Source organism: Ctenocephalides felis, unplaced genomic scaffold, assembly GCF_003426905.1.
Source record: "Ctenocephalides felis isolate EL2017-DRISC unplaced genomic scaffold, ASM342690v1 CF-g0.4_SCAFFOLD_01886, whole genome shotgun sequence".
In the NCBI taxonomy this organism is placed as follows: Eukaryota; Metazoa; Arthropoda; class Insecta; order Siphonaptera; family Pulicidae; genus Ctenocephalides; species Ctenocephalides felis.
The window spans coordinates 31262501-31285779 of NW_020538040.1; the positions used below are offsets into that span (position 1 = coordinate 31262501).

Consider the following 23279-nt stretch of genomic DNA (forward strand, 5'->3'; position numbering starts at 1 on the left):
ATATTAATATTGGTTGTCTTGACAACGTTATAGACGTATGATTTAAGCGTCATCTCTCAAAAAATTTGGAATGTGCCCTAAAGTTACTTACTGAGGTTTCATTAATGTTTACTTTTTCAGGTTCGAGGCGTTTATGATGACTGGTGACCTAATGTTGAATCTATCTCGAACTCCGCAAGGCCAAAACCTTCTCCCGAAACAGAATCGCAAAGTAGACAGTTTGCGGTTCGGATCCAATCCTCCTACAGAAATACCTGCACCTTCTTCCAATTCTCAAAATTCAACGACCGGAATAAAACAAGGAACGCCTGAAATGGCTAAGAAACAGACAAACTCTGCTAATAGTTCGCCTAGGCCGAGTCAGAAGCAACCTCCTAAAAAACAGTCATCAGATGAGATGAAAACACAGAATAGCGGCAGTGTTTATCCAGGTGAATATTATATTGATTGGAACGTTAAAGACGCTGTCCCAGATATTAGCTATGCAGTTGTTTCCTTTATTTGAGATATTTACATTATCCTGACACCAATAAGTAGATTTTCTGCAAATTTCCATTTCCTGAAATATTATTTTTGAAATTATGCATTTTTATTACTAATTAATTTTATATAATAATTTTTGCATCTATTCTAAAAGGACAAGTAAAATTGCAGGATTAAAAATGGCTCAAGAAAGAACTAAATTTTCTGACCATTGTCAGAGACTCTGAGATTGACAGAGATTAATATAAATGAAAATATATTCATACGTTTCATTTTACGATAAAAACTTTAATTTCAAGTATTATTTCATTTTCAAATAAATTATTCAAGATATGGACTTTTTCAATACGTTTATTTATCGCAGGTTTCTATAACGTCCCGATGGAGTTTATTTTCGACACGCAAACCGAAGCACTAGTTTTATGTTTAATCGACGTTTCAAGTGATTGTCAAGCGTTTAGCACAGAAATTGCAGAAAGTATGTGTGTGTATGCTGTAGGTCGAGCCATTTCTTTCTAATACTTAAATAAAAAAATCGTTACGTTTTGATAAAAAATTCAGAACAGATTTTATCAAAAACAACGTTCGAAAAATCATGCTGATCATTTGGCTTTATGAAGAATCGATAATTGGTTTTAGAAACGCTAAATTCGCTCTAAATATAACAGTTGGTATGTACGGTACTATTGTAAGTTGAACCGTTTCTTCTTATTTAACAAAGACTTTGATTTTTGTGCGATTTTGTATTTTGTATTTCATTTCTCGTTAGTCTTGAAGAGAAATTGCTCGACCGAATTCAATAGATGGAAGTATTTTTATGACAATATTTGGATATACAATATACTATGCTAACTAAGATCTCAATTATTGTTATCGATTAACTAAATCATTCCTGATATCATAAAGTTAAAGCGATTAAAGCAAAGTGCCACATATATTTACAATTAGTTTATGTTTTGGATTGTTTTGAAAGTTACTTTGTTTCTATTCTAAATTTTAAAATAAAATGAGTTTGAACACCTTATCAATTAGTTCATCAAAATTGCAATTGATGAATCAAAGTTTTGTGAACGAATTTGTACTATTGGCGCACTGCAGCACAATTTTATAAACTCGACTATTTTTTTCAAACTTGCAATGATTTTTCACCATTCTGCAGTAAAGAAGTAAAATATGACTATAATGGTGCTTATTGCTCTCCATATCCAAAAAAGCTCCACCCAAAACTACTGCATAGAATCTAAATAAATTTATATTAAATCTTAAATATCTTTCTATATCACCTATAATAGTATATTATGTTAGGCTACCAAATTAATAATATTATGAAGTATACAAATGTTACATACAACTATCGATACAATATTTGTATGCTGATTACTAGTAATTTTTCACTTCATTTGAACTAATGAGACCATCAACTTTGCCAGGTTTTGTTAGGACATCTAGGTCTGAAGACCATTTGCAAGTTCAACAAAAAGATAGTTTAAGCGCCGTTGCCATCGAACTCGATGACGATGTTACAAGTTCCTTAAATACACTTTTGGACACCAGACAAGATTCAGATGATAGTAATGCAGCTGATAGAATTGTATGGACATACAATGCCCCAGTGTCGAGTCCGGCAGAATGCAGGACTGGTGGTAAATAGAAACATTTATTTATTAAAACTATTACATATATTATTATTTTCAGTAATGTTAGCTTTAAGGGAAGTTATTAAAAACAAATAATTTTTTTCTAGGTCGCCGTTCTGAAGACAGTTCGTTGGAAAACAGTCCATTACGATCTGGCTCTCCAACTACATCTGTTTCTTCATCAGTCATGTCCAGTAATTCTGGTTCACGATTGATACACGCAGCGGCTGGTGATGCCACTTCAGCGACCACTGGGTACTCGCATGGAACTGGTGGTGGTGCTGATGGTGGAAGACATGACCATAGCATATCTGAAGCAGTTAGTAATATTTCTAGTCCGGATTACCAAGAAGAAACTGGTGAGTATTTTTTTGTTATTTTATTTACAAAACTCTATATAGAATATATTAGGATAAATCAGAATTCAATATTGAAAAAGGCAATTAAAAATCATAATCTATCTATATACATATATAAATAACATTTGCTCATCTGTTTGTGATATTGAAGTAACCGATTTTTAATACATGCATATTAATATAAATAACAAATTAACATTTTTTGAAAATTTTGTTTGTTTGGGCTAATTTCCGAAGCGGCTGAACCAATTTTGGCAGGTAGCTTAAAATATAATTTAGCGTAACTTTGGCTACTTTTATTTTAGGAAAAAAGTATCTTATATTATCAAGCTGTATCCAAGATTTTGTCCATATGTAAATCAAAAAAAGTTAATTAGCTTGGTTTTAGCATTTTATCTCATATCATCTTAATGTAAAATATTTTAATAGTAATATTTCTCAATAATATTACCTTATTTTAAGTCAAACCATTTTGTCACATTTTACTATTTTTTTTCAGTAAAATTAAGTACATTTGTGTTTAATATTTAGTTGCATATTGAAATTGATCAATTATAGATAGATGTTTTTTATGTAATTAGTAACATCGATAGTTTTTTCTTAAAATACATCTTTATAGGTTTGATTTCTAATGTTTTAAATGCATATCCATTAGTCATGATTAAAAGAAAATTCAAATATCTCTAAAAACGTGAGAAAGGACAAAAGTGCTGTTAGCAATTACCATATAAATACAAAAACTTCTAACTTTTTTGTTAAATTCCACTTGAACCAAGTTGCAAATACAGCTAGTTATATAAAACGATTGACAGGAATATATAATTGAATAGAATTTTTGCTACTTCAAATATTGATGAATTATAAAAAAAATATGCAATTTTTTTATAAAAACATTTCATATATTTTATTGAAAAATCACTATTGCAAAATAGATATATACATATATTGATGTATTACTTCTATATTATGTTCACAATATTATTTGTTCTCTAATTTTTCTATTTCTAGTTTTTCTTTTCTTATCACAATATCTAACCGCTCCAATTCTTTTTCTTGCACCTTTATTCTTAATTGTAATTCTACCATGCGTAATTCATGTTCTTTTGTTGCTTGCTCCTTTTGCAAATTGATAACTGTAAATACAGTTTATTATTTTCATAATACATTAATTTATTTCCAATTTAGTACCTACAATTGATAGATTCTTCAACTTCTCTTGATGTGGAAGGTTCTATCATATTGTCATCTTCACCTGAATACACAATAATATAAGATTTACAGTACTATTTGAAAATAAATCAGTATAATTTACCTGTGTGTTCTTGGAATGATACTTCTGGTGAATTTATAGCTAGTATTGGTTTTGCATCCTCGATTGATTTAATTTCAGTCAGAGGCTCTGCAATAATGGATAAAGTACTATAAGAGATGCTTTTGCAAGTAAGACTGTCTCATCTGAAGTTTATTCTTTATATAAAAATCTATTTTTATTATTAAAGAATTTCACTTATCAGTAATTATTATTCACTGCATTATACTGTGGTTGCTTAGCAATTATTGTCTTCAGACTGTATAAGTTAGTGCGCAAACAATTTTAAGTATACATATATGCATTTTTAATTCATTTTTGCACCTGGTCTTAGCACAATAATATTTTCATTACATTAGAGCGCCAGTATAGATATTCTATAATTTAATATAATTTAAAAAATGCTTCAAAATTTCAAATATATAATGAATATTTGAAAATATATCTGTATGATAAAACAAATTCCATTTTTGTTGTATGACTATCTTACAAAAAAAATATTTACTTGATTTATTTGAAATATAACTACTGTAACCTTGCCATTTCAAAAGGTAGTTAATCAAAACAAAATGCAATGTTTTTAACTCACCCATGTAAGAATGTTCATCACTAATATATTCGCCTTCCATCACACCAGTCAACATACTAACAATTTTATCTTCATGTGGTAAGAATTCTATCCCACATGATTGTCCTGGCCATTTCATCTGTGCCATCTTTCTTTTTGCATCCATTTTAAGTTGATCATACTTCGAACGAAGTGATTTTACATCACGGTAACAGTTTGGGGAGTAGGCATTGAAAACAGTACATATTTCCGCCCAGGCCTTGGTTTTCTCGCTATTTGTTACAGAGTCTGTTCTTTTGTTTTCAATTATGTGTTTTCGAGATGCAATCATGTCAACTAGAAACTGGACTTCTGGGTGGCTAAAGTTGCCCTTACGAGCACGCCTTTTGTTATTGGATTCCATTTGTAATTTTCCTGGGTAATAATTAGACACTTTAGACCTTTTTATTTAATTTCAGTTTATTAGTTATTTATTGTTAATCATACATTTTTGCATCATTGTGCAACTGACAATGGTATTAATATTTTACAGGATGATTATTATATGAATAATAGAGAAAAATTTATAAAGTTTACCATTAATTTAAAAGTTCGAAAAATAATAATGTTGAAGAATTTGATCACTTTTTGTACACTGTTCTTATAGTCGAGTCATTTAAGCTTAAATTAGGTAAGAATCTCGGAATTCGAGATACCCAGCTATGGGTATCTAAATACTGTATATTGACACCCTAAGAGTTGTCTCAAAACCTACATATGTTGCATACACCCTATCATACTAATTCAGTTTTTTAGAGAACGGAGTTCCCGATTTGAATGATTCAAAAAACATTTTACTTGTATTGACAAGATGAAGAACTGATGAAATTTTTGGGAAGGCAGGTCTAGCGGTTATGGACTCTCAATAAAAATAAGTTAAAAAAATGTCATTTGGCGGTCAAAAATGTTTATTGGACATATGTACATCAAATTATCAGATATTTTATAGAGATTTTAATAATGTGTACACATTTTGTGTAAATTTTATTAGGTTCCGTACCAAGATTTTTAATGACGGTACGGGAAGTTTCAGCAATTTGCCAAGACACATGCACCCCAATAGTTTATTTTTTTGTCTGTAATTGAACAGATTGTATCATAAGAAAATATTAAATTTTGTTGCCAAATCAATAAGAAGAAATCGCATATTAATTTGTTTGCTTACTATAATTTCAATACTATACACAATATAGATACTTATACATATATTCATCATAAAAACAAGAATTCTACATACTAGTTACATCAATTATTCAATGGCTTTTCTAAATTCCCACAATTGAATATTTTAATCATTATAACATCGATTTATTCATGTTAATTTATTTGTTGCCCCCATTTTTTTAAGTGAACTAACACTATAAATTGCTTGAAGATTATAGGACAATGTTGAATTTTGTGTACGGGCTTTGTACAAAATTTGGTGTAAGTGGTATAAACCAATAGAAAGGAATTCCTTATTAATTTTCATGCTTGATATAGTTTGCAAATTATATATAGATTACGTATTCAAACATATAATCATCTTAAAAACAAGAACTCTTAACTTAACTCTTAACTATTATCATAGTTTTTTATAACGTCTACGTGTATGTATGTGTATGTATTTATGTACGTATATGTGAAAGTGCATATATGTGTATGTATGTATATGTATGCGTATTATTTGAGTATATATGTATGTATATCTGTATGATATGTATATATATATATATATATATATATATATATATATATATATATATATATATATATATATATATAGATATAAATATACAAGTTATGAATTAGCAAACTATATTATATTACTGTATAAAGACAATTGGCGTATGAATAAATGAATAAATAAATAAATAAATAAATAACAATTATTCAATGACTTGATTCAATGATTCAATTATTTAACAATTGATTTTACTCACCACTTCTATGTGCCATTTGTGTGTCCCAAAATATGAACACTAAACCTAACCTGCAAATTCCAAATTTAACGTTTTTGTTTATCAGTATTATTTCAAACACCCATTAAAATATTCATTATCTGTTGACCAAAATCCCATTTTTGGTACTAGCACATTATTACTTAAAATAGCTTTTACTGCTATTCTAACTGTACTTTATGTTGTAACACATTGCGCAAAGCATTTCGAAAAACACTTTATTGGGAACATGATAGCTGCTAAAAACTATATCCATTATAAGATTTTTGATATTTTTTTTAATGGTACAAGAATTGTGAAGAAATATTTAATTCACTTGAAATAAATACATAAAAACAACGACCGAGATGATATAGGTTATAATGTGTCAAACGTCAAATGCAAAATGGCGCTGCTAGTACGAAATTTTGATAGGTTTGCGATGGGTACAATGCGCATGGACAATAATGCGGGCGATAGTGACAAATTTTGATAGATTGTGAATAAAAACTAAAAATTGATATTTCTTGAAAATTTTGAAACTTGTTCAAGTCGGTAGAACCATACTGGCGAAATGACGAGTACGTTTGTTTGAACAATATAAGAAACTTTAAACTAGGCTTGCACCGAACATTCGGCATTCGGCATTCGGCATTCGGCATTCGTCATATTCGGCACGTTTTTTGATATTCGACCGAATATCAAATAGTTAAAATAAAAAGGATCCGCCGCCGCCGCTCAGCGAAAATATTGGGTGTTTTATCTCTTAAGCGATAAAGAACTTGCGATGAATCTGTGTATTTGGAAGTCTGTAGTTTACAATGTTCACATATTATGATATGAAGAAATATGAAATGAATTTGTTATTGTATTTTGTATATATAATAATTTAAAGTTTATTGACTTTTGAGATTATTAAACGAACACGTGAAGAACTCTTTCCTCAATATTTTCGAAGGACACGTTATTATTATATATTCATGTTATTTGTTAAGAATCATTCAACATTTATGTGTGGTATCTATATTCAATAAAGTCTTGCATTATATTGCATCTAACCATTTCTAAGTAAAGAGATATTATAGGCTCCTTATCGTAAAAAAATCGAATAATACTTTTGGTTAGTTATAACATAACATATAAGGATATAAAAAATAATATTGTGTTTATAAAAGAAAACAATAAATGTTTATGAAAGAAATAATTAAAAATACATTTATATAAATGTAAAGAATCGCGTTTTGATTTTTTTCCCTATCACATATGTTATTAAAGTATTCGGTATTCGGCAAAATAATATAAATGTGTTCAGATTTTCCAAATAAGGAAAAGCAACCGAATAATAGTTGCAAGCCTAGACATAAAAATTGAATATACATGCAGTTCGTTAGTAATATAACAACTGCAAATAGCAATTGCTTCAATACGAACGAGTTTAGGCGCTAAAAACCTGCCGAATAGTTGCCGAATATTTGGTATTCAGTCTATAGAGCATGCCGAATATTCGGTATTCGACATTTTGCCGAATATACTATTCGTTGCAAGCATACTCTGAACATTATAAATATTGTTACGAAATCTATAGAAATAAAAACAAATATTGTACTTATTATTGAAATTTCTGCAAAATGTGTGATACATTAATGTGCATATGTTTAACGATCATTTTTTACCGCCGAATGGCATTTTTTTAAAACTGTTTTTCTGGATCTCCGAAGCTCTTAGACCGGCCTTCCCAAAAAATTAATCGATTCTTTATTTTGTTATACAAGATGTTTTTTGAATCATTCAAATCGGACGCTCCGTTCTCTTTAAAACTGAATAGACATTTATTGCACTTTTTGCCACTTATTTGCGAAACGGTCTTTAACAAAAACTAATCAGAACGGCTCCTCCAATAGGAATTGAATGTTTTTAATAGGCGAGTGACTTTTGAAATCCTATTTATTATTAGTTCTGTACACCTGTAACAAGTAACAGCCTAGTTGGTCAAAATTTATCATAATTTTTTTAAATAATATAATGATAAAATCGATCTATAATAAAATATTTATTTATAATTTTTATTTATAATATTTAGCTATAATATTTTAGAATGTTCATCTATAGAAAAGTTCATCCAATAAGCAAATGGTTTTTAAAAATAAGAATGAATTTTAATTTTTTGAAATCAGTTCAACAGTTTTTGAAAAAACATTAACGTACAAAACATTTTACATTATTTATTTCTACCCTTGGATATTATGTTCTTCATGATTAATATATAAAAATAATATTAATATTAAAAATCACGACTCATATAATATAAATAAATTATATGATTTTGATTCGGTTTATAATCTATATTATTAATTCGATAACTAAATCAAATTTATTTTAATATTTCCATAAAATGATAAACACGAAACCAGTAAACGCGGCGTACAGATTTTTTTAATTCACTTTGTAACATAAAATTATATTTTTCAGTTGCTTACTTTTTGTCGAATTAATTAATAAATTGTAATCAAAATACGTCATTAGCTCTTCTTTTACAATGGCAATATAATTCTGACAGTTTCTTCAAACTTGTTTTAACGTTATTAGGAGGTTCAACAACCTGTGCAAGAGTATTAGATCAACATGTAATACAAGAATAATGTAACAATCGACTATAAGTATAGAAAGACAATGTACATTGTTATAAATTTATTGAAATATGAATACCCAATTCATTCACTCGATCATTGATAATTGTTTTTTAAATTGAAATATTTTCAAAATAATGTCAAATAATTAAGTCATTAATATTTAATAAGCACTTACAATTAGAAAATATATTTTACTACGGCGTAGGCTATTTAAGCATTGGTTTCTGAAAATATATATAAAAAAATATTTTTATTTTGATTATAATTTATTTTTGTTCAAGAAGATATGACGGCTTTTTGAAATTATTTTTTTTTTTATTTTTGTTTTGTTTTGAACCATGCTTTTTTTTTAAAAAAAAGTTCTGTCACTTTAAATGGCGCAACCTTTATTATGGATATTATATTAATATTTGTTTGATAAACTCCGAAAAATATATTCTTGGCAAAATTAAACCGGCAATAGAATTTTCTTATTTAATATTATTATCTTTTACCTTAAGATTTTTATCTTCTATCACACATTTATTATCCATAAACTATAGCAGTAGACTCGATTTTTTTTCCAATAATTAAAAAAGTGTTATACCAAAAATTTTAGATTAGTGCTATAAAAATTAAATATTATAACTATTAAATGTTTATATTGAAAATAAAATTTTAATTATACATTTACTGGATATTATTAATTTATTAATTAAATTAATAAATTGACTATGATATTGCGCCCATGGCAATAGTACAATTGAAACACATTTTGCATTGTGCAAAGTATAAACTAAAGATGGAACAATGAGGAAAATCAATGCTTCAAATATCATTGACAACACTATAATACATACACATGCACACTATATATATACAGGGTGTCCCAGAACTCAATGCCCAGCCGAAATGGTCTGATAGTATTGAAAATTATGAGTTTTTAACTGCAACCTAGAGTTTTGGTCAAAATGATCATTTTTTAGTTAATGCGGTTAATTTTCATTAACGATTACGGATCCAAAGCTTAAATGAAGAAAACCAATAAAAATTAACCACAGGAACCGATAAATGGTCACATTTTCAATAAAGCTCTAGGTTGCACTTAAAAGCTCATAATTCTCAAACTAGACAAGATAAACTTTTTTAAATTTTTTTCATTATAATTATGATCAATATCAGCCTTGCCAAGCCGTTTCAGCTTGACGTTGAGGTCTGGGACACCCTGTATGGTGATACATTTTCACCCATAATTACGATTTTACTGTATTAAAAACTATAATGGTTTTCTGAAATATAAAACATAGTACGAAATAAATGTAAAGATGTAATGTAATCATTTAAAACCTATATTTTTCGAGTTTCGAATATATTATTAAAAGTATTATTATTTTTTCCTCTGTTACAGGTATGGATATTTTGGGTACGCGGGACGTGCACATGGGTCTTAGTGACCCTAGCGATAGTGATTCAACTATTTTGATATCTGAAGGTACGAGAGGACCCCAATTGGAAGCAGACCACAAAATAGTAATACAAGTCAAAGGACCCGATGGAGCACCACATTCACAAGGGTAAATATTCAAGAATTATATTTAGTATTATATATAACGAAATGAAATGCTCCTGGTTCTGTCTTCTGTGCTAGTGCATATTTTATTTCAAAAAGTTATTTTTTGACGTAGGTTTCATTCAATCACATCATATAATATATATTATAATTTAAGGTTGTTATTAGAATTAGAATTAGGTTTTATTATATCACATTATATAATATATATTATTTCTGAAGGAGTGACACTGCTGTGCACCCAGTAGCGCTACTGATCGGACTTAGCACATCATATAATATTTGAAGAATTTTCAATCATTATCTATAAAAACTGAATGTATTTAAAAATTAATTGATTATTACAACCGCAGAACTAAAAATTACTATAACAAATAAGATTTCACAATAATAATTTCTCTCACAATTTTCATTTGTCAGAGTAACAAATGTTGATGAGAGTATCGACAAACTGGATGTCGTCTATAGGCGATACCCGAAAACACAGGTCGTCATGCAGTTGTCGTCTATAGGCGACACTCCTAATCGCATATACTAATGTGGATGTCGCCTATAAGCGACACTCATCGCAGAAGACTTATATCATACATAATTTATACCATAGTTTTGAAAGTTCTTACCATCTGATGTAGTTAAATCTATTTTTTATTATTAGAGCACTATTATTATTTATGTTATGATTTTTTCTTTTATAGCTATCAAGAATTAAGAGACTCATTAGAAGACCTACCCAGTAGTATACCTTCAACAAATAATAGTAATCATGTTATTAGTAATCCAAGCAGCCAATGGAGTCGTGGTGATTCTCCCAGCCGATGCGGTGATGGTTCCAATTATTCCGGCGATGGATCTGATGATGGTTCTGATGTCGATTCTCTGCACAGTTTCCACTATAGTCCTAAAGCCGTAGATGTTCCCAGTGCTATCAGATTAGCTAAGAGGCTCTACACGCTGGATGGGTTCAAAAAGTCGGACGTTTCTAGACATTTGAGTAAAAAGTGAGTTGAATAGACAATAAGAATTGATTTTGTGGGGCATAAATGATTTTAAGAACATGCCATTGAAGATAGTATGCAGTGTGATCTTTGTATAACTTTGCCTATGGGGTACGGGAAAGTTCATGTAACTTGTCTCAAGGCAAAATACCAATACCAACTAGTTTTGAGATCATTTGATATTTTCTTTAATGCGTTGGTTGAATATCTATATATAATCTCTTATTTTTTTCAGCAATGACTTCAGCAGAGCAGTCGCTGACGAGTACTTAAGGCATTTTGATTTTGAAAATACGGGTCTCGATGAAGCTTTGAGGACGTTTTTGAAACAATTTTCATTGACGGGAGAAACGCAAGAAAGAGAAAGAGTTCTTGTACACTTTTCCAAGAGATATTTGGATTGTAATATTGGTAGCTTTAATTCACAAGGTAAAATTATTATTTTGAATCCTTTAGTCATCCTGTGTATATTTTATAATTATATATAATATAAGGATATAATTTATTATTATTTTTTCAGATGCTGTACATACATTGACTTGCGCCATAATGCTTTTAAATACGGATCTTCATGGCCAAAATATCGGCAGGAAAATGACTTGTAGTGAATTCATAGATAATTTAAGTGAATTGAACGACGGAGATAATTTTCCACGGGAAGTTCTCAAACAACTGTACATGGCCATCAAAAATCATCCTCTTGAATGGGCTCTGTGAGTATTTAGGACATTATGTCTAAATTTTTACAGTATTGGCTTATTATATTGTATATTTTAAATTATAAAACGTTTTATGTAGAAATTCTGATTCACCGTTCGCAGTTTACTGGTTAATGAATGGAGTTTTCAATGTTTTTGTTGATTTGAATAATTCAGATAATTATTATTGCTGTTTATAATATAGCGATGAAGAACTTGAAGATGCAGCCACAATGCAACAAAGGAAAAACCAAATGGTATCCCAAAATGACGGAGGCGCTATTAATCTCGCTGGGCCTAATCCATTTTTGGAACTTCCCGATACAACATGTGCTGTAGAATACAAGAAAGGTTACGTCATGAGAAAATGCTGTTTTGATGCTGATGCAAAGAAGAGTGAGTTGAATATTTGGTTTAGCATCATCCTCCTTAATATGCTTATATAGTAGTTTAAAACATCATCACAGTTCTCTCCCTTCATTACCTGTTACTATTATTACTAGAGTTTTGCCATCACATTGATTTTTTTTTTCTGTATCCTTCATATGATTTTGTTCACTTGCATTTGCAATTCTGTAACATACAAGAAAGAATTGCTTTCATTGTGGTTTTGTATATATTCACATTGAAAAACGGTAATTTAGAAATAGCAACACATTTCATTATTAGGTTTGATATTTCAGCATTACTATATTTTTATAACCATCTAATATTTTTTCAAAAGTGCATTCATCTTCATCTGTAGATTTTCATATATCATTGCATTTGCGCAAATGAAATTATCTAGTAAAGTATAAATCATGGATAATTGATGCAGTTTGTTGTGGTTTGTTCACAGCGCCGTTGGGAAAACGAGGATGGAAAATGTTTTATTGCACATTAAGAGATTTGGTTTTATATCTACACAAAGATGAGCATGGATTCAGGAAGAGCCAGGTAATTTAAATATTTTGTTATCAAGTAGTAAATTTATTTATAAAATAAGTCGATGGGCTTGAACGTTTCCAATAAAAACTATTATCTCAAAAATAGATAAAATATGGTATTTTTTAATGATTTTATTTTGAGTAGCGTCTCTACTAAAAGTCAAATTGGATCTTTATACCCCTATTATCAATGATAATAATGTTAACATAATGATTTCTTTAGCAAGGTTAGGAAATGGTTTACCTTCGAAAGCATGATACGAGTACTATCAATAATCAGAATTGTACCAAGGAGTTATTTTTTTATCTCATATTTTTTTCTTTTTTCAAAATTACAGATGTCAGACAATTTGCATAACGCCATACGCATACATCACGCGCTGGCAACAAAAGCGCAAGATTACACAAAGAAGCAACACGTTTTTCGGTTGCACACGGCCGATCAGGCTGAATACTTATTCCAAACCAGGTTTGTATTGATAAATTATTTTATCATTAAATATTTCCAATATTTATATATATTTTTTTGCCCTTACAGTGATTCCAAAGAACTTCAATCGTGGATTGATACAATAAATTTTGTTTGTGCGAGCTTTTCTGCTCAACCCTTAGACGGAGCTGTTGGTTCGCAAAGGCGGTTTCAAAGACCACTGCTGCCATGTAGTCATACAAAACTTAACCTGGTTAGAATCGGTTTAAACTCATTTATTATAAAAAATTACAAAAATAAATATTTATTTTAATACTATTTATAGCACCAGCAACTACAGTCACACGAGGAACGTGTTATCAAATTAGAGGCTGAGTTAGAAGAACATAGGAAATCTCCACCGGAGCGAACGGCCAAAGCTTTACTAGTACAAAATTATAAGGAAAAAGATGCCTATTTACAGTTTGAAGTAATATTTACAAATTATAAAAGTTTATAATTATAGACTATATAGAAACTATAGCGATAAGGTGTTTTATTAATGATTGCATTTATATTTCTTACAGTTAAAACGGTACAAAACCTACAGTGTATTATTAAGATCTAAACTAACTCAATACCCAAGTCCAGAATTAGCTGGAACGATGGGCGTTACGGAGGAATGTATTGTTGCCCCGCCGATTCCTGACAGGCCCTTACCTGGAATGTTAAATCACAGGTGAGAATGGATAAAATAAAAAAGAGTATATTTTCATTAAAATTTACTGATCATCAGTGAGAACTTTATTTGGTTATACTTGAAACTTTAGTTCGGTTTGAATTATTTAATAATTTAACTGTGAGATTGACGAATCATCATAATTCATCATGAAGAAGTGTCAGAGTTTTACATATATTCTTCAAATGTGAAAATAATAAAATTCATCAATAATAATTCTTACATATTTAATATATGTATGTATTATATTTAAGAGTGCACATCAATCGTGATTAATACAAAACCCAGAACGGAATATTTCTTCTATATGGTGCATCTTCTGAAAATAGTAATTCCTAACTTAAATGATTTTTTATAAAAACAACTTTTAGACGTATAATATTTATATTGGTAGTATAATTTTACAGCAAAAATTTGGATTTCTGATCTTTGTCTGATCAACTAATCAATCGATTTGAATTACACAAAAAAAATTCAACTTGTATTGACAGTGTGATGTTCAGTGTTTGAGAAATAATGAAAAAAATAAGTTTATCACGTTGACTGCCAACTATGAGATAACTTGAATTGTGATCTTTTCTAGGACAACTACATGTTGTCTCGTCCTGCGAGTTTCCAGTTTTGTGTAACTCAAAATATAACAGTGCTAATATCGATGTTTAGTTTCTCGGAATTAATGAAAAACTAATCGTGCGTGGCATCGTGCCTTGAGGCAAATTACTGACACTTCCCGAACTTTTTAAAAATTTTAAATTTTTCAAAAAAATGACTTTAAAAAACAAAACTTTTTAGAGAAAATGAAGTTTTTTTTAATATTTTGAAATATTTTGGAAATTTTGATCTTTGTTTAAAAGCAAACGCCCTGCTTTAGCTGCATAGAGATGAAATATCGAAGCGCGTAAGTGCCGCGTAGCAGTCTAACGGACAAACGATGTTACGGAACCGAAAGAAATGTAAACAAAATTCATACGCATTATTAAAATCTTCATAAAATATCATTTTTGACCGCCGAATGTCTTTTTTTTATTTTTTTTATTGGTTCTCCGTAACCGCTACACCTGCTTTCGAACAATTTCATCAGTTCTCCATTTTGTCAATACAATTAAAATGTTTTTTGAATCATACAAATCGGACGCTTTGTTCTCTCAAAAAATTAATTACTATTTTTGGCACTTTTTGTCCCGTATCTTCGAAACGGCTCGACCTGCCATTGCCAAAAACTAACCAGCACGTCTTCTCATCAACACGAATCGAATGTTTTTTGAATTATTCAAATTGGTTTACCCGTGTTCCCGTAATCGTCGACGAAAATTTGTATCTGCACACACACAGACACACATACACACACATATATACACGTATACATACATACACACACAGACACATATATTTATTTTTTTTAAGGTATGCCAAAATGTTCAGAAGACCTTAAAACGTAAAGATATGCAAAAAAATTTATTTTCGATTTTTTTGCGATTACTATAACTTATCCTACGGGAAGTTAATTAAGGCTGGCTTGAATGAATAGAAAATTGAGCAAGAAACAATTTTATTGTATTTTATTGATTGTGAACACATTTTTTTAAATTTGGTTAAAAACTGTGCATTAGAAATAGAGATTCGAATCAAATTGACATTTTTGACCAGGTTTTCGACGACATTCAACGTTGTAACTTACATTTTATGAAATCTTAACTATTTGCTCTTCGTTAGTCTGTTGCACCATATGCTGCACATGAGCATCGGCTATGGAGTGCGAAGGGTTAAGACTTGATTAAGTCAATTCTTTTCGATCTAAGACTATAATCGATGTTTAATTATTTTCCAGGTACAACAGGTCCGCAATGAACACCTTAAACAATATGAATTACCACACAACGAACGGCGACGGCGAGTACCCCGGCGAGATGTTGAGCAGATCGTCCGACTCCGAGCACAACTCCCTGATGCAGCAGGCTGCTTCGAATTACAAGTACGAAAGCATTAATCATTGTAATAGTCCTTCGTCTGGTGGTGGAAATAGTAATCAATTTGTCATTAATTCGCAATTCTCTAATTACGGTAGTAGCATTAACCAATTAGGCGGTGTCGGTAACCATCAATACAATGTAAATAGCTCGCATTTCGGCGTAACAAACGCCCAATTTAGCAGACTGAGCAGCGCCCATAATTCAAATTCCCATAATCGGTACAGCTACAGGGCCGCGATATATGATAATGATCTGGGGTGACGAGTTTTAGGCGTTTTTTCAGCATGTGTTGTTTAAGAATGTTTGTACTTGACTCTCCGATTAAAAGATATAAGGTGTACTTGAGTGATGACAATATATTGTATATGTTCTTGTTTTTTGTTAAGTTGAATGTTCTTTAGTGATTGTTATATTATTTTGATACGGAAAAAATTAATAAAACAAAATAAAATAAAATAAATTTATAAACATATGTATATATTTAAAGTAGAATTACTTCACATTTTTAATTTGTTTCAAAAATTCATATTAGCTTTAGCAGCTAGACAAAAATATAAATATTATTTTGACAAAAAATATATAAAAAAAATAAAAAAATAAAGAATGTATCGCAAAGTTTAGCCACAGATATAGTTTTTGATATTTACTGTTGATCTCGTATAAGAAAAATGTAATCATTTTTAATAAAGTTGTTAAGAATACTATTTAGCAATGAAACGTTAATTTAAAGTTAACATATAAATTAAATTAGCCACTATCGAAGTAAATATAAATAACGATAAATCTATTTTTCCTAATTCGAGCAAAAATTATACTCAATTGCATATGATTTAATGATATAGCTATTTAGGATATGGTATTTTTTTTGTTTCAAACTCTATTAGTAGATTTTAAATTTCAATAGAAATTCGGTTTATTTTTAGCAAAATCATATGTTTTTGAACAAAATTAAATTTATTAATAATTTGCGTTCAAAAAGTAAATATACGCGTACTTAACCACTTACGAAATTATTTAATTCGTTGATTTAATGCATGTTTATATGATCATTGCAGTTTGATTGTAACTGACGTGAATTTTAACACTTTCACTGCTACCTTTGCCTTTATTTTAGCAATTTGCACTTTTATTTTTAGTTTTAGAGTAGTGTTCAGTAAAATAAAATTTTGTACTACAATTAGTTACAAAATTAATAAGCATTGGCATTATTTATAAATTTTAATTTATTGTAAAATTTGTTTCTAAAATATTATAACACCAAATTCAAATTTTATGAAAAACGAGAAATTCAACAAAATTATAATGAAACTTTAATGAAACATTTAAATTTAAAAACAAAATTAAAAAAAAATATAATATTTGATCGAAAGAACGAGCATAAAAAAGTCTAGTGGTGGGATTGCATAACCTGGCCCATTAGCCCACCTGGCCAAGTGGGTTTGAATTTTGATATAATTTTTTTAAAATTTTCAAATAGCATTATTTAATATCTAGAAAGGTTTTATTTAATATTAAACGATTAGAAAAGTGTAGTTAAGGGCTTGGTGTAAGCAACACAAGGTTAGCAGTGAATGTGCTAAATAAAAACGCCGTATGAAATATTTTATTTATCAATGTTTAAATTTTTACGGATAATGTGATAACACTGTTCTTTATTTATTTCGTTTTAATTGCGAAGTATGAAATGGCTGTTTAAATTTAAATTGTATTCTATTTTTGATTACCGTGTACAATAATATTGCATCACTGAGTACATCTATCGACGTGTGATGCAGTTGCGCTGCCAGTTATTTAATTATATTGTTAAGAGTTATTTATATTGGATTGTTGTGTAAATTTATTAGGTGTATATGTAAAATATTTTTGCTTTATGATATATATGGCTATGGGCTTATTCATTGGTTTTTTAGTCTTATTATCATAGGAGCTTTATTTGTTTCGGGTATGCAATTGTTTGTTTTGTATATTCATACAGATATATTTTTGAAATTTTGTACTTTTGTATTATATTATGTATATATACATATTTATTGAGACTAGTGCGACATAATGAATTATATTGCTGGGACGGATATATTTTTTGATATATTTGGAAGTTATTGCTGATTACAATAGTGATTTTAATCGGGAAAGCCAAAAATATATGTATTATTAAATTATAGCAGGTCTGAGAGCCGAAGTGGCCAAGTTATAGAACGGACAAAAACTATTGAAGTGACGATTACCTTTGATTGAATTTTCTTAATGTATTACTGGAGCGTTAATTAGCGAAGCCATAGCGACTCAATAACCCATGGAAAAATCGGCAAATTTTATCAAAGTTGTATATTTGTATCAAAAAATATAATACAAAAAATATGCTTGTTTTAACTTACAACACTCGAATAATTTAGAAATATAATCACGGTGGATAAAGGCGATATCTATGAAACGATCCTAGTCATTAAAATGGACGATCCTACAAATCATAGGTCCTGATTTTTTATGTATCTTATAATCAGATCCATTAAGAGAGTATTCTAGTCTAGAGACATAAATTTTATGCTATTTTTGAAAGGCCGTAAAAATGCAAACTTTATTAATTAGCAAATATATATACATATATTCATTATATATAAAATTTTCGTATTATGTTGTTACTCCTTCGAAACGGTTTGACCGATTTTTATGAAATTTTATAACGACGTTCAGTATGATTGAGAATAGGCCAACATCTATTATTCATAGACCCAAAAAGTAAGGGTTGGCTACCCCTAGAATTTCTTTCATTTTTTTGGACCAATTTTCTTTATTCTATTTTTATGTAATTTGTATTTAAAAACACCCCCAACACTAAACACTTATACCACAAACCCCTATTTCGCAATAGTCATTTTAGTAATCGAATCATTTTTCATCCCATTTTCAGTCAATGATCGTTTTATACCGAATTTCGATTAAGATGTTCTATGTAAAACTTATGCAGAAGCTTAACTTTAACTTAAAAAAAAAATTAATAATAATAATCTGAATTTTTTGAACAAATTTGTTTTCTATTTTAATTTTTATTCATGACGACATAAGTCGCAAAGCCAAATAATGTATTGTATTATGATTATACCATACTTTTCTTCTTATATACTCAATTTTTCTTTTATGTAATATAATGTGGAACAAATAAATCTTTTCAAACAAAAAACAAAAAACCATATTTTCCATACGAAGTGGGCAAACCTTTCAGTTTGATTCTATTATCAAAAGATGGTCTAATTAATATTATTAATATAAATTTTATTTAAAATTGCAAAGCCTGGGTTTTTATTGTATTTATAATTATCATATTTTCTACATATTCTTAAACAATTACAATAAATTAGTAATTTTTTGGCTTCTTTACAAATTCTCTAGAAATAATTTACATGACAGGGATTTGGGTATGAGCATAGTTCAAACTGAAGAGAAGTATATACAGAAAGTAATTTTAATTTGGAAAAATTTTCATGTTTCGAATAGTTAAGCTTTAAAAAAAAGAAAAAAAAAACGGATTTCTTTAAAAATTCTAGACTAGAATACCCCTTTAACTAAGCTATATTAACCGTGGTTAGATTTGTTTTAAAACGCCTGTCTTTATATTTGACTGTTACCGACTCAAGTGTGCCATATATTATCGCAATCGCATATTTAGGTTTTTATATTTTTTATTGATTTCTAGAAACATAATTCATAATTTTATGACAATATTCCAACCTCTTAAATTTAACAGTAAAACAGTACTGACATCGTAATTTAAGTACGCGTAAAATATATTAGGTTAGTAATAAATATATAAGTTTTGTCTATAGTGTATTTGTTTTTTTAGAGATTATTCAATAGCATTATCGTCGATGAAAATCAAAACGTATAGGCTATTTATTTTATTACCAGCAAAATATTCGTGAATAGACTGCATAATATGAACAGTTAGATGTGTTAATAATTTTATTTGAAGATTTGATATCAGCCGATACACCTCTATGAAACAGTTTTTTACAAATTTATTATTCTGCATAATAAAATAATTTTCATGCGTAACAAATTTATTTGCAAATAACCGATGTCAATGTTTAAGTCAATTACAAAAGTCTCAGAAAATTTCTTCATGAGGAACACTTATTTCTACACCGACCTTTCTGCACATACCCATATATATATATATATATATATATATATATATATATATATATATATATATATATATTAGGGTGGTCCTTAATATGGACATTTTCGAATTTCCTTGCTCCCAAGGGCTCAAATGGTTCCAAATTGATAAAAAACAACTCTCTGAAAGTTTTAGCTCTTAAAATTAACTTTTAGATAGTGCGCAATTCAATCAAACTTCGTATGGAAAGAGCATGGGAAAAATTTTGAAAATTTAAAAAAAACAATTTTTAGGTATAACCTAGCGACAAATGAATTAAAAGTGAAAATTCGTGTCATTTTTTATTGAAAATTTGACGCTCTGCAAAATTTTTGAAAATTTTTTCATGCCATTTTCATACAAAATTTTTGATTGAATTGCGCTCTATCTAAAAGACAATATTAAGAGCTAAAACTTTCAGAGAATTGTTTTTTATCAATTTGGAACCATTTGAGCACTTGGGATTCCCAATAACCTAGTTTTTCTCTATAATTTAAATATTCGAAATATTTTTATATAATATAGTATATATTAGGATAGAATTTGCAATGAGTCTAGTGCAAAATATAAATTACAATAATGTCATGTATATTATTTATATAAACCAGTATATATGAAGTTAATGGATAATGTAGTATTAAAAATTGAAAAAATAGTAGATAAATTTATAAAATAATGCTAAATATGAACTGTTAATTAACTATGTTGATACTAGTATACCTTATAACATTTTTTTCAAGATGTACTATATATGAAATACCACGAAGAAGTTCCATAGTTATTAAAATATTATTCTTGAATTTCAAATGCTTTCTGCAATTGTTCTTCTAGATGAATATATCTTTGACAAATATTATATAATATCTGACAAATATAATATATCTCGATTTTTTCTTATATGAAATGTGTTACTATCATTCTCTGGACGTTTTATAACTATTCGTGATATTTATTTAATGATGTAATAAATTAATAATTTTAGTTAGCAAAGTAAATCTAGGTGTTTGAAAATCTGCATGGCTAAATTAATTTTATAATTAAAATTAGATTTAATACGTCATGTAACTCGGGATATGGGCTCAGATTTATTTGTTGAAATGTTTCAAGCATGTATACTCTATTCCCATGTTATATTTTGTATGGAAATTGTAAATCATAAATTTAGTATTGTATAAAATTAACAAAATATATTAGCATCTAGATCCGAATTGCCGATGTAGGCAAGTTTCTTGTTGTTTTTACACGTATTTTTATACTTTTTGTAAAGTTAATGCTATTATTAATAAGTTCATTTGCCGAATATTAATACAAAGCGAAAGTAAGGTGTCCTAAAATCTGTATGTAAAATTAAAGAATACAAATTAAGCACCCATCCTATATTACAAATAACAGAAATTGCGAAAAGTTAAAATATATATTGGTACTGAAGTATATGAAATATTAAGCGCGATCGGTATATAATAAATATTGGGTAATAAAAAAAAAAAAAAAAATATTTGCTTGCTTCCTGAATTTATTACAAATCATGATCTTGGGTTAGTAATATTATTTTTCGAGAATGGAATGTTATCAATACAATGTTGCTTAGTGAAACAATGTATATCCAGGGTGTCCCAGAACTCAACGCCCAGCCGAAATGGAGTGACATAATCGATTGTAACTATTGTGGAAATTATGAGCTTTTAAGTTCAACGTAGAGCTTTCGTTAAAATGTGACTATTTTTTGGTTATTGTGGTTAATTTTGATTATTTTTATTCATTTAAACTTTGGACACGTAATCTCGAATAACATTTAGACCACAGTCTATTAATAATGACAAAATTGTTCCTAGTTTTCTACAATTAAAAGTTTGAAGATTTTGAACGACTTTCAAATGTTCTTCAAGAAAGGTGGTCTTAGAAGTGGTTTCCAACGTTTTTTGCACCGCGCCCCCTGCTCTATAAAAAAATTGTTGCGCTCCCATTAATATTTAAACAATTTAATTTTATGAATACTCAACTGATATTGTTTATTTCTTAAAACCATTCCAAAAATTTTGGGTAATTTTCGAAAATAGTATTTGGAAACAGGTGTACGGGCGCGCCCCACAGTTGGAAACCGCAGTCAAAAGGTGTCTTTACAAGTGTCGTCAAAGTTTGCGTATTTAATCAGGTTTGAAAAATGGTGCAACATTTGTTAGTTTATCCTAAAAAACGAGTAAAGAAATAAAAACCAAAAAATGTCCCATTTATGCTAAAGATTTTAAAAAATAGACTTATATTCTAATAATTTTTTTTGGAACGCTATCATTCTTGGTTTATCAGATTAAGACTTTGACGTTATTATTAAGATTTTTAAATTTTTGGCTTGACATTTTTCAATAGCTTGTGTTTCACATAGCAAATTTGTTATGTAAATATTCCATGTCTCTCTATATAAAGGTATTCACAAAATTAATCTTTTAGAGCAACTTACAAAAATCAATTTATTTTTGGTAATGATATTATTAATAATTTTAAATATTTTCAATAATGTGAGATCTATTGTGGAAATAGATTTAGAAGCAAAGGGACGATAGGGACAATTATATTTTTCAAGAAGAACCAGATCTGAATATCGATAAAGATAACGTTAATAATCAAAATGAATAAATTAAAAATATTAACTCGAGTCCTGGAAAAGAGATTTAATTATAAAAATTGAGACAAAGGAGCGCGTTACGCGCCTACTTTTTCTCAAAAACAATTTTTATTATTAAAGCATTTTTCATATGCCTCTAATATTTTGGAAGTTTATTTTGATTATCAATTTTGTCACTAAACGGAGTTTCATAAATCCTATGAAAAATGGACTGGGTTGCCATAAAAACGAGATGGAACGATTTCTAATTATTTTTAATGGCAAATATGTCAG

The 23279-nt window shown here is 28.8% G+C and overlaps 2 protein-coding genes across 3 annotated transcripts in view; both read left to right on the forward strand.

Annotated features, from left to right (window-relative positions):
* LOC113376787 overlaps nucleotides 1-16651 on the forward strand; it is a 481471-nt gene extending 464820 nt beyond the window's left edge. The window contains exons 6-19 of one of the 2 annotated variants that reach the window (XM_026616843.1): nucleotides 121-431; nucleotides 1914-2126; nucleotides 2228-2479; nucleotides 10332-10497; nucleotides 11189-11491; nucleotides 11724-11917; nucleotides 12009-12201; nucleotides 12392-12582; nucleotides 13004-13122; nucleotides 13451-13581; nucleotides 13651-13795; nucleotides 13868-14011; nucleotides 14109-14260; nucleotides 16089-16651. In XM_026616843.1, the coding sequence (XP_026472628.1) occupies nucleotides 121-431; nucleotides 1914-2126; nucleotides 2228-2479; nucleotides 10332-10497; nucleotides 11189-11491; nucleotides 11724-11917; nucleotides 12009-12201; nucleotides 12392-12582; nucleotides 13004-13122; nucleotides 13451-13581; nucleotides 13651-13795; nucleotides 13868-14011; nucleotides 14109-14260; nucleotides 16089-16491 (2917 nt within the window). In that variant the 3' untranslated portion in view covers nucleotides 16492-16651. The remainder of the gene's footprint in view (nucleotides 1-120; nucleotides 432-1913; nucleotides 2127-2227; nucleotides 2480-10331; nucleotides 10498-11188; nucleotides 11492-11723; nucleotides 11918-12008; nucleotides 12202-12391; nucleotides 12583-13003; nucleotides 13123-13450; nucleotides 13582-13650; nucleotides 13796-13867; nucleotides 14012-14108; nucleotides 14261-16088) is intronic. The other variant, XM_026616844.1, reaches the window with a different exon arrangement.
* Nucleotides 16652-18922: 2271 nt separating this feature from the next.
* Nucleotides 18923-23279, forward strand: part of LOC113374845 — a 20886-nt gene continuing 16529 nt past the window's right edge. Inside the window, exon 1 of the mRNA XM_026614810.1 lies at nucleotides 18923-18966. Coding sequence (XP_026470595.1) covers nucleotides 18923-18966 — 44 coding nt within the window. The remainder of the gene's footprint in view (nucleotides 18967-23279) is intronic.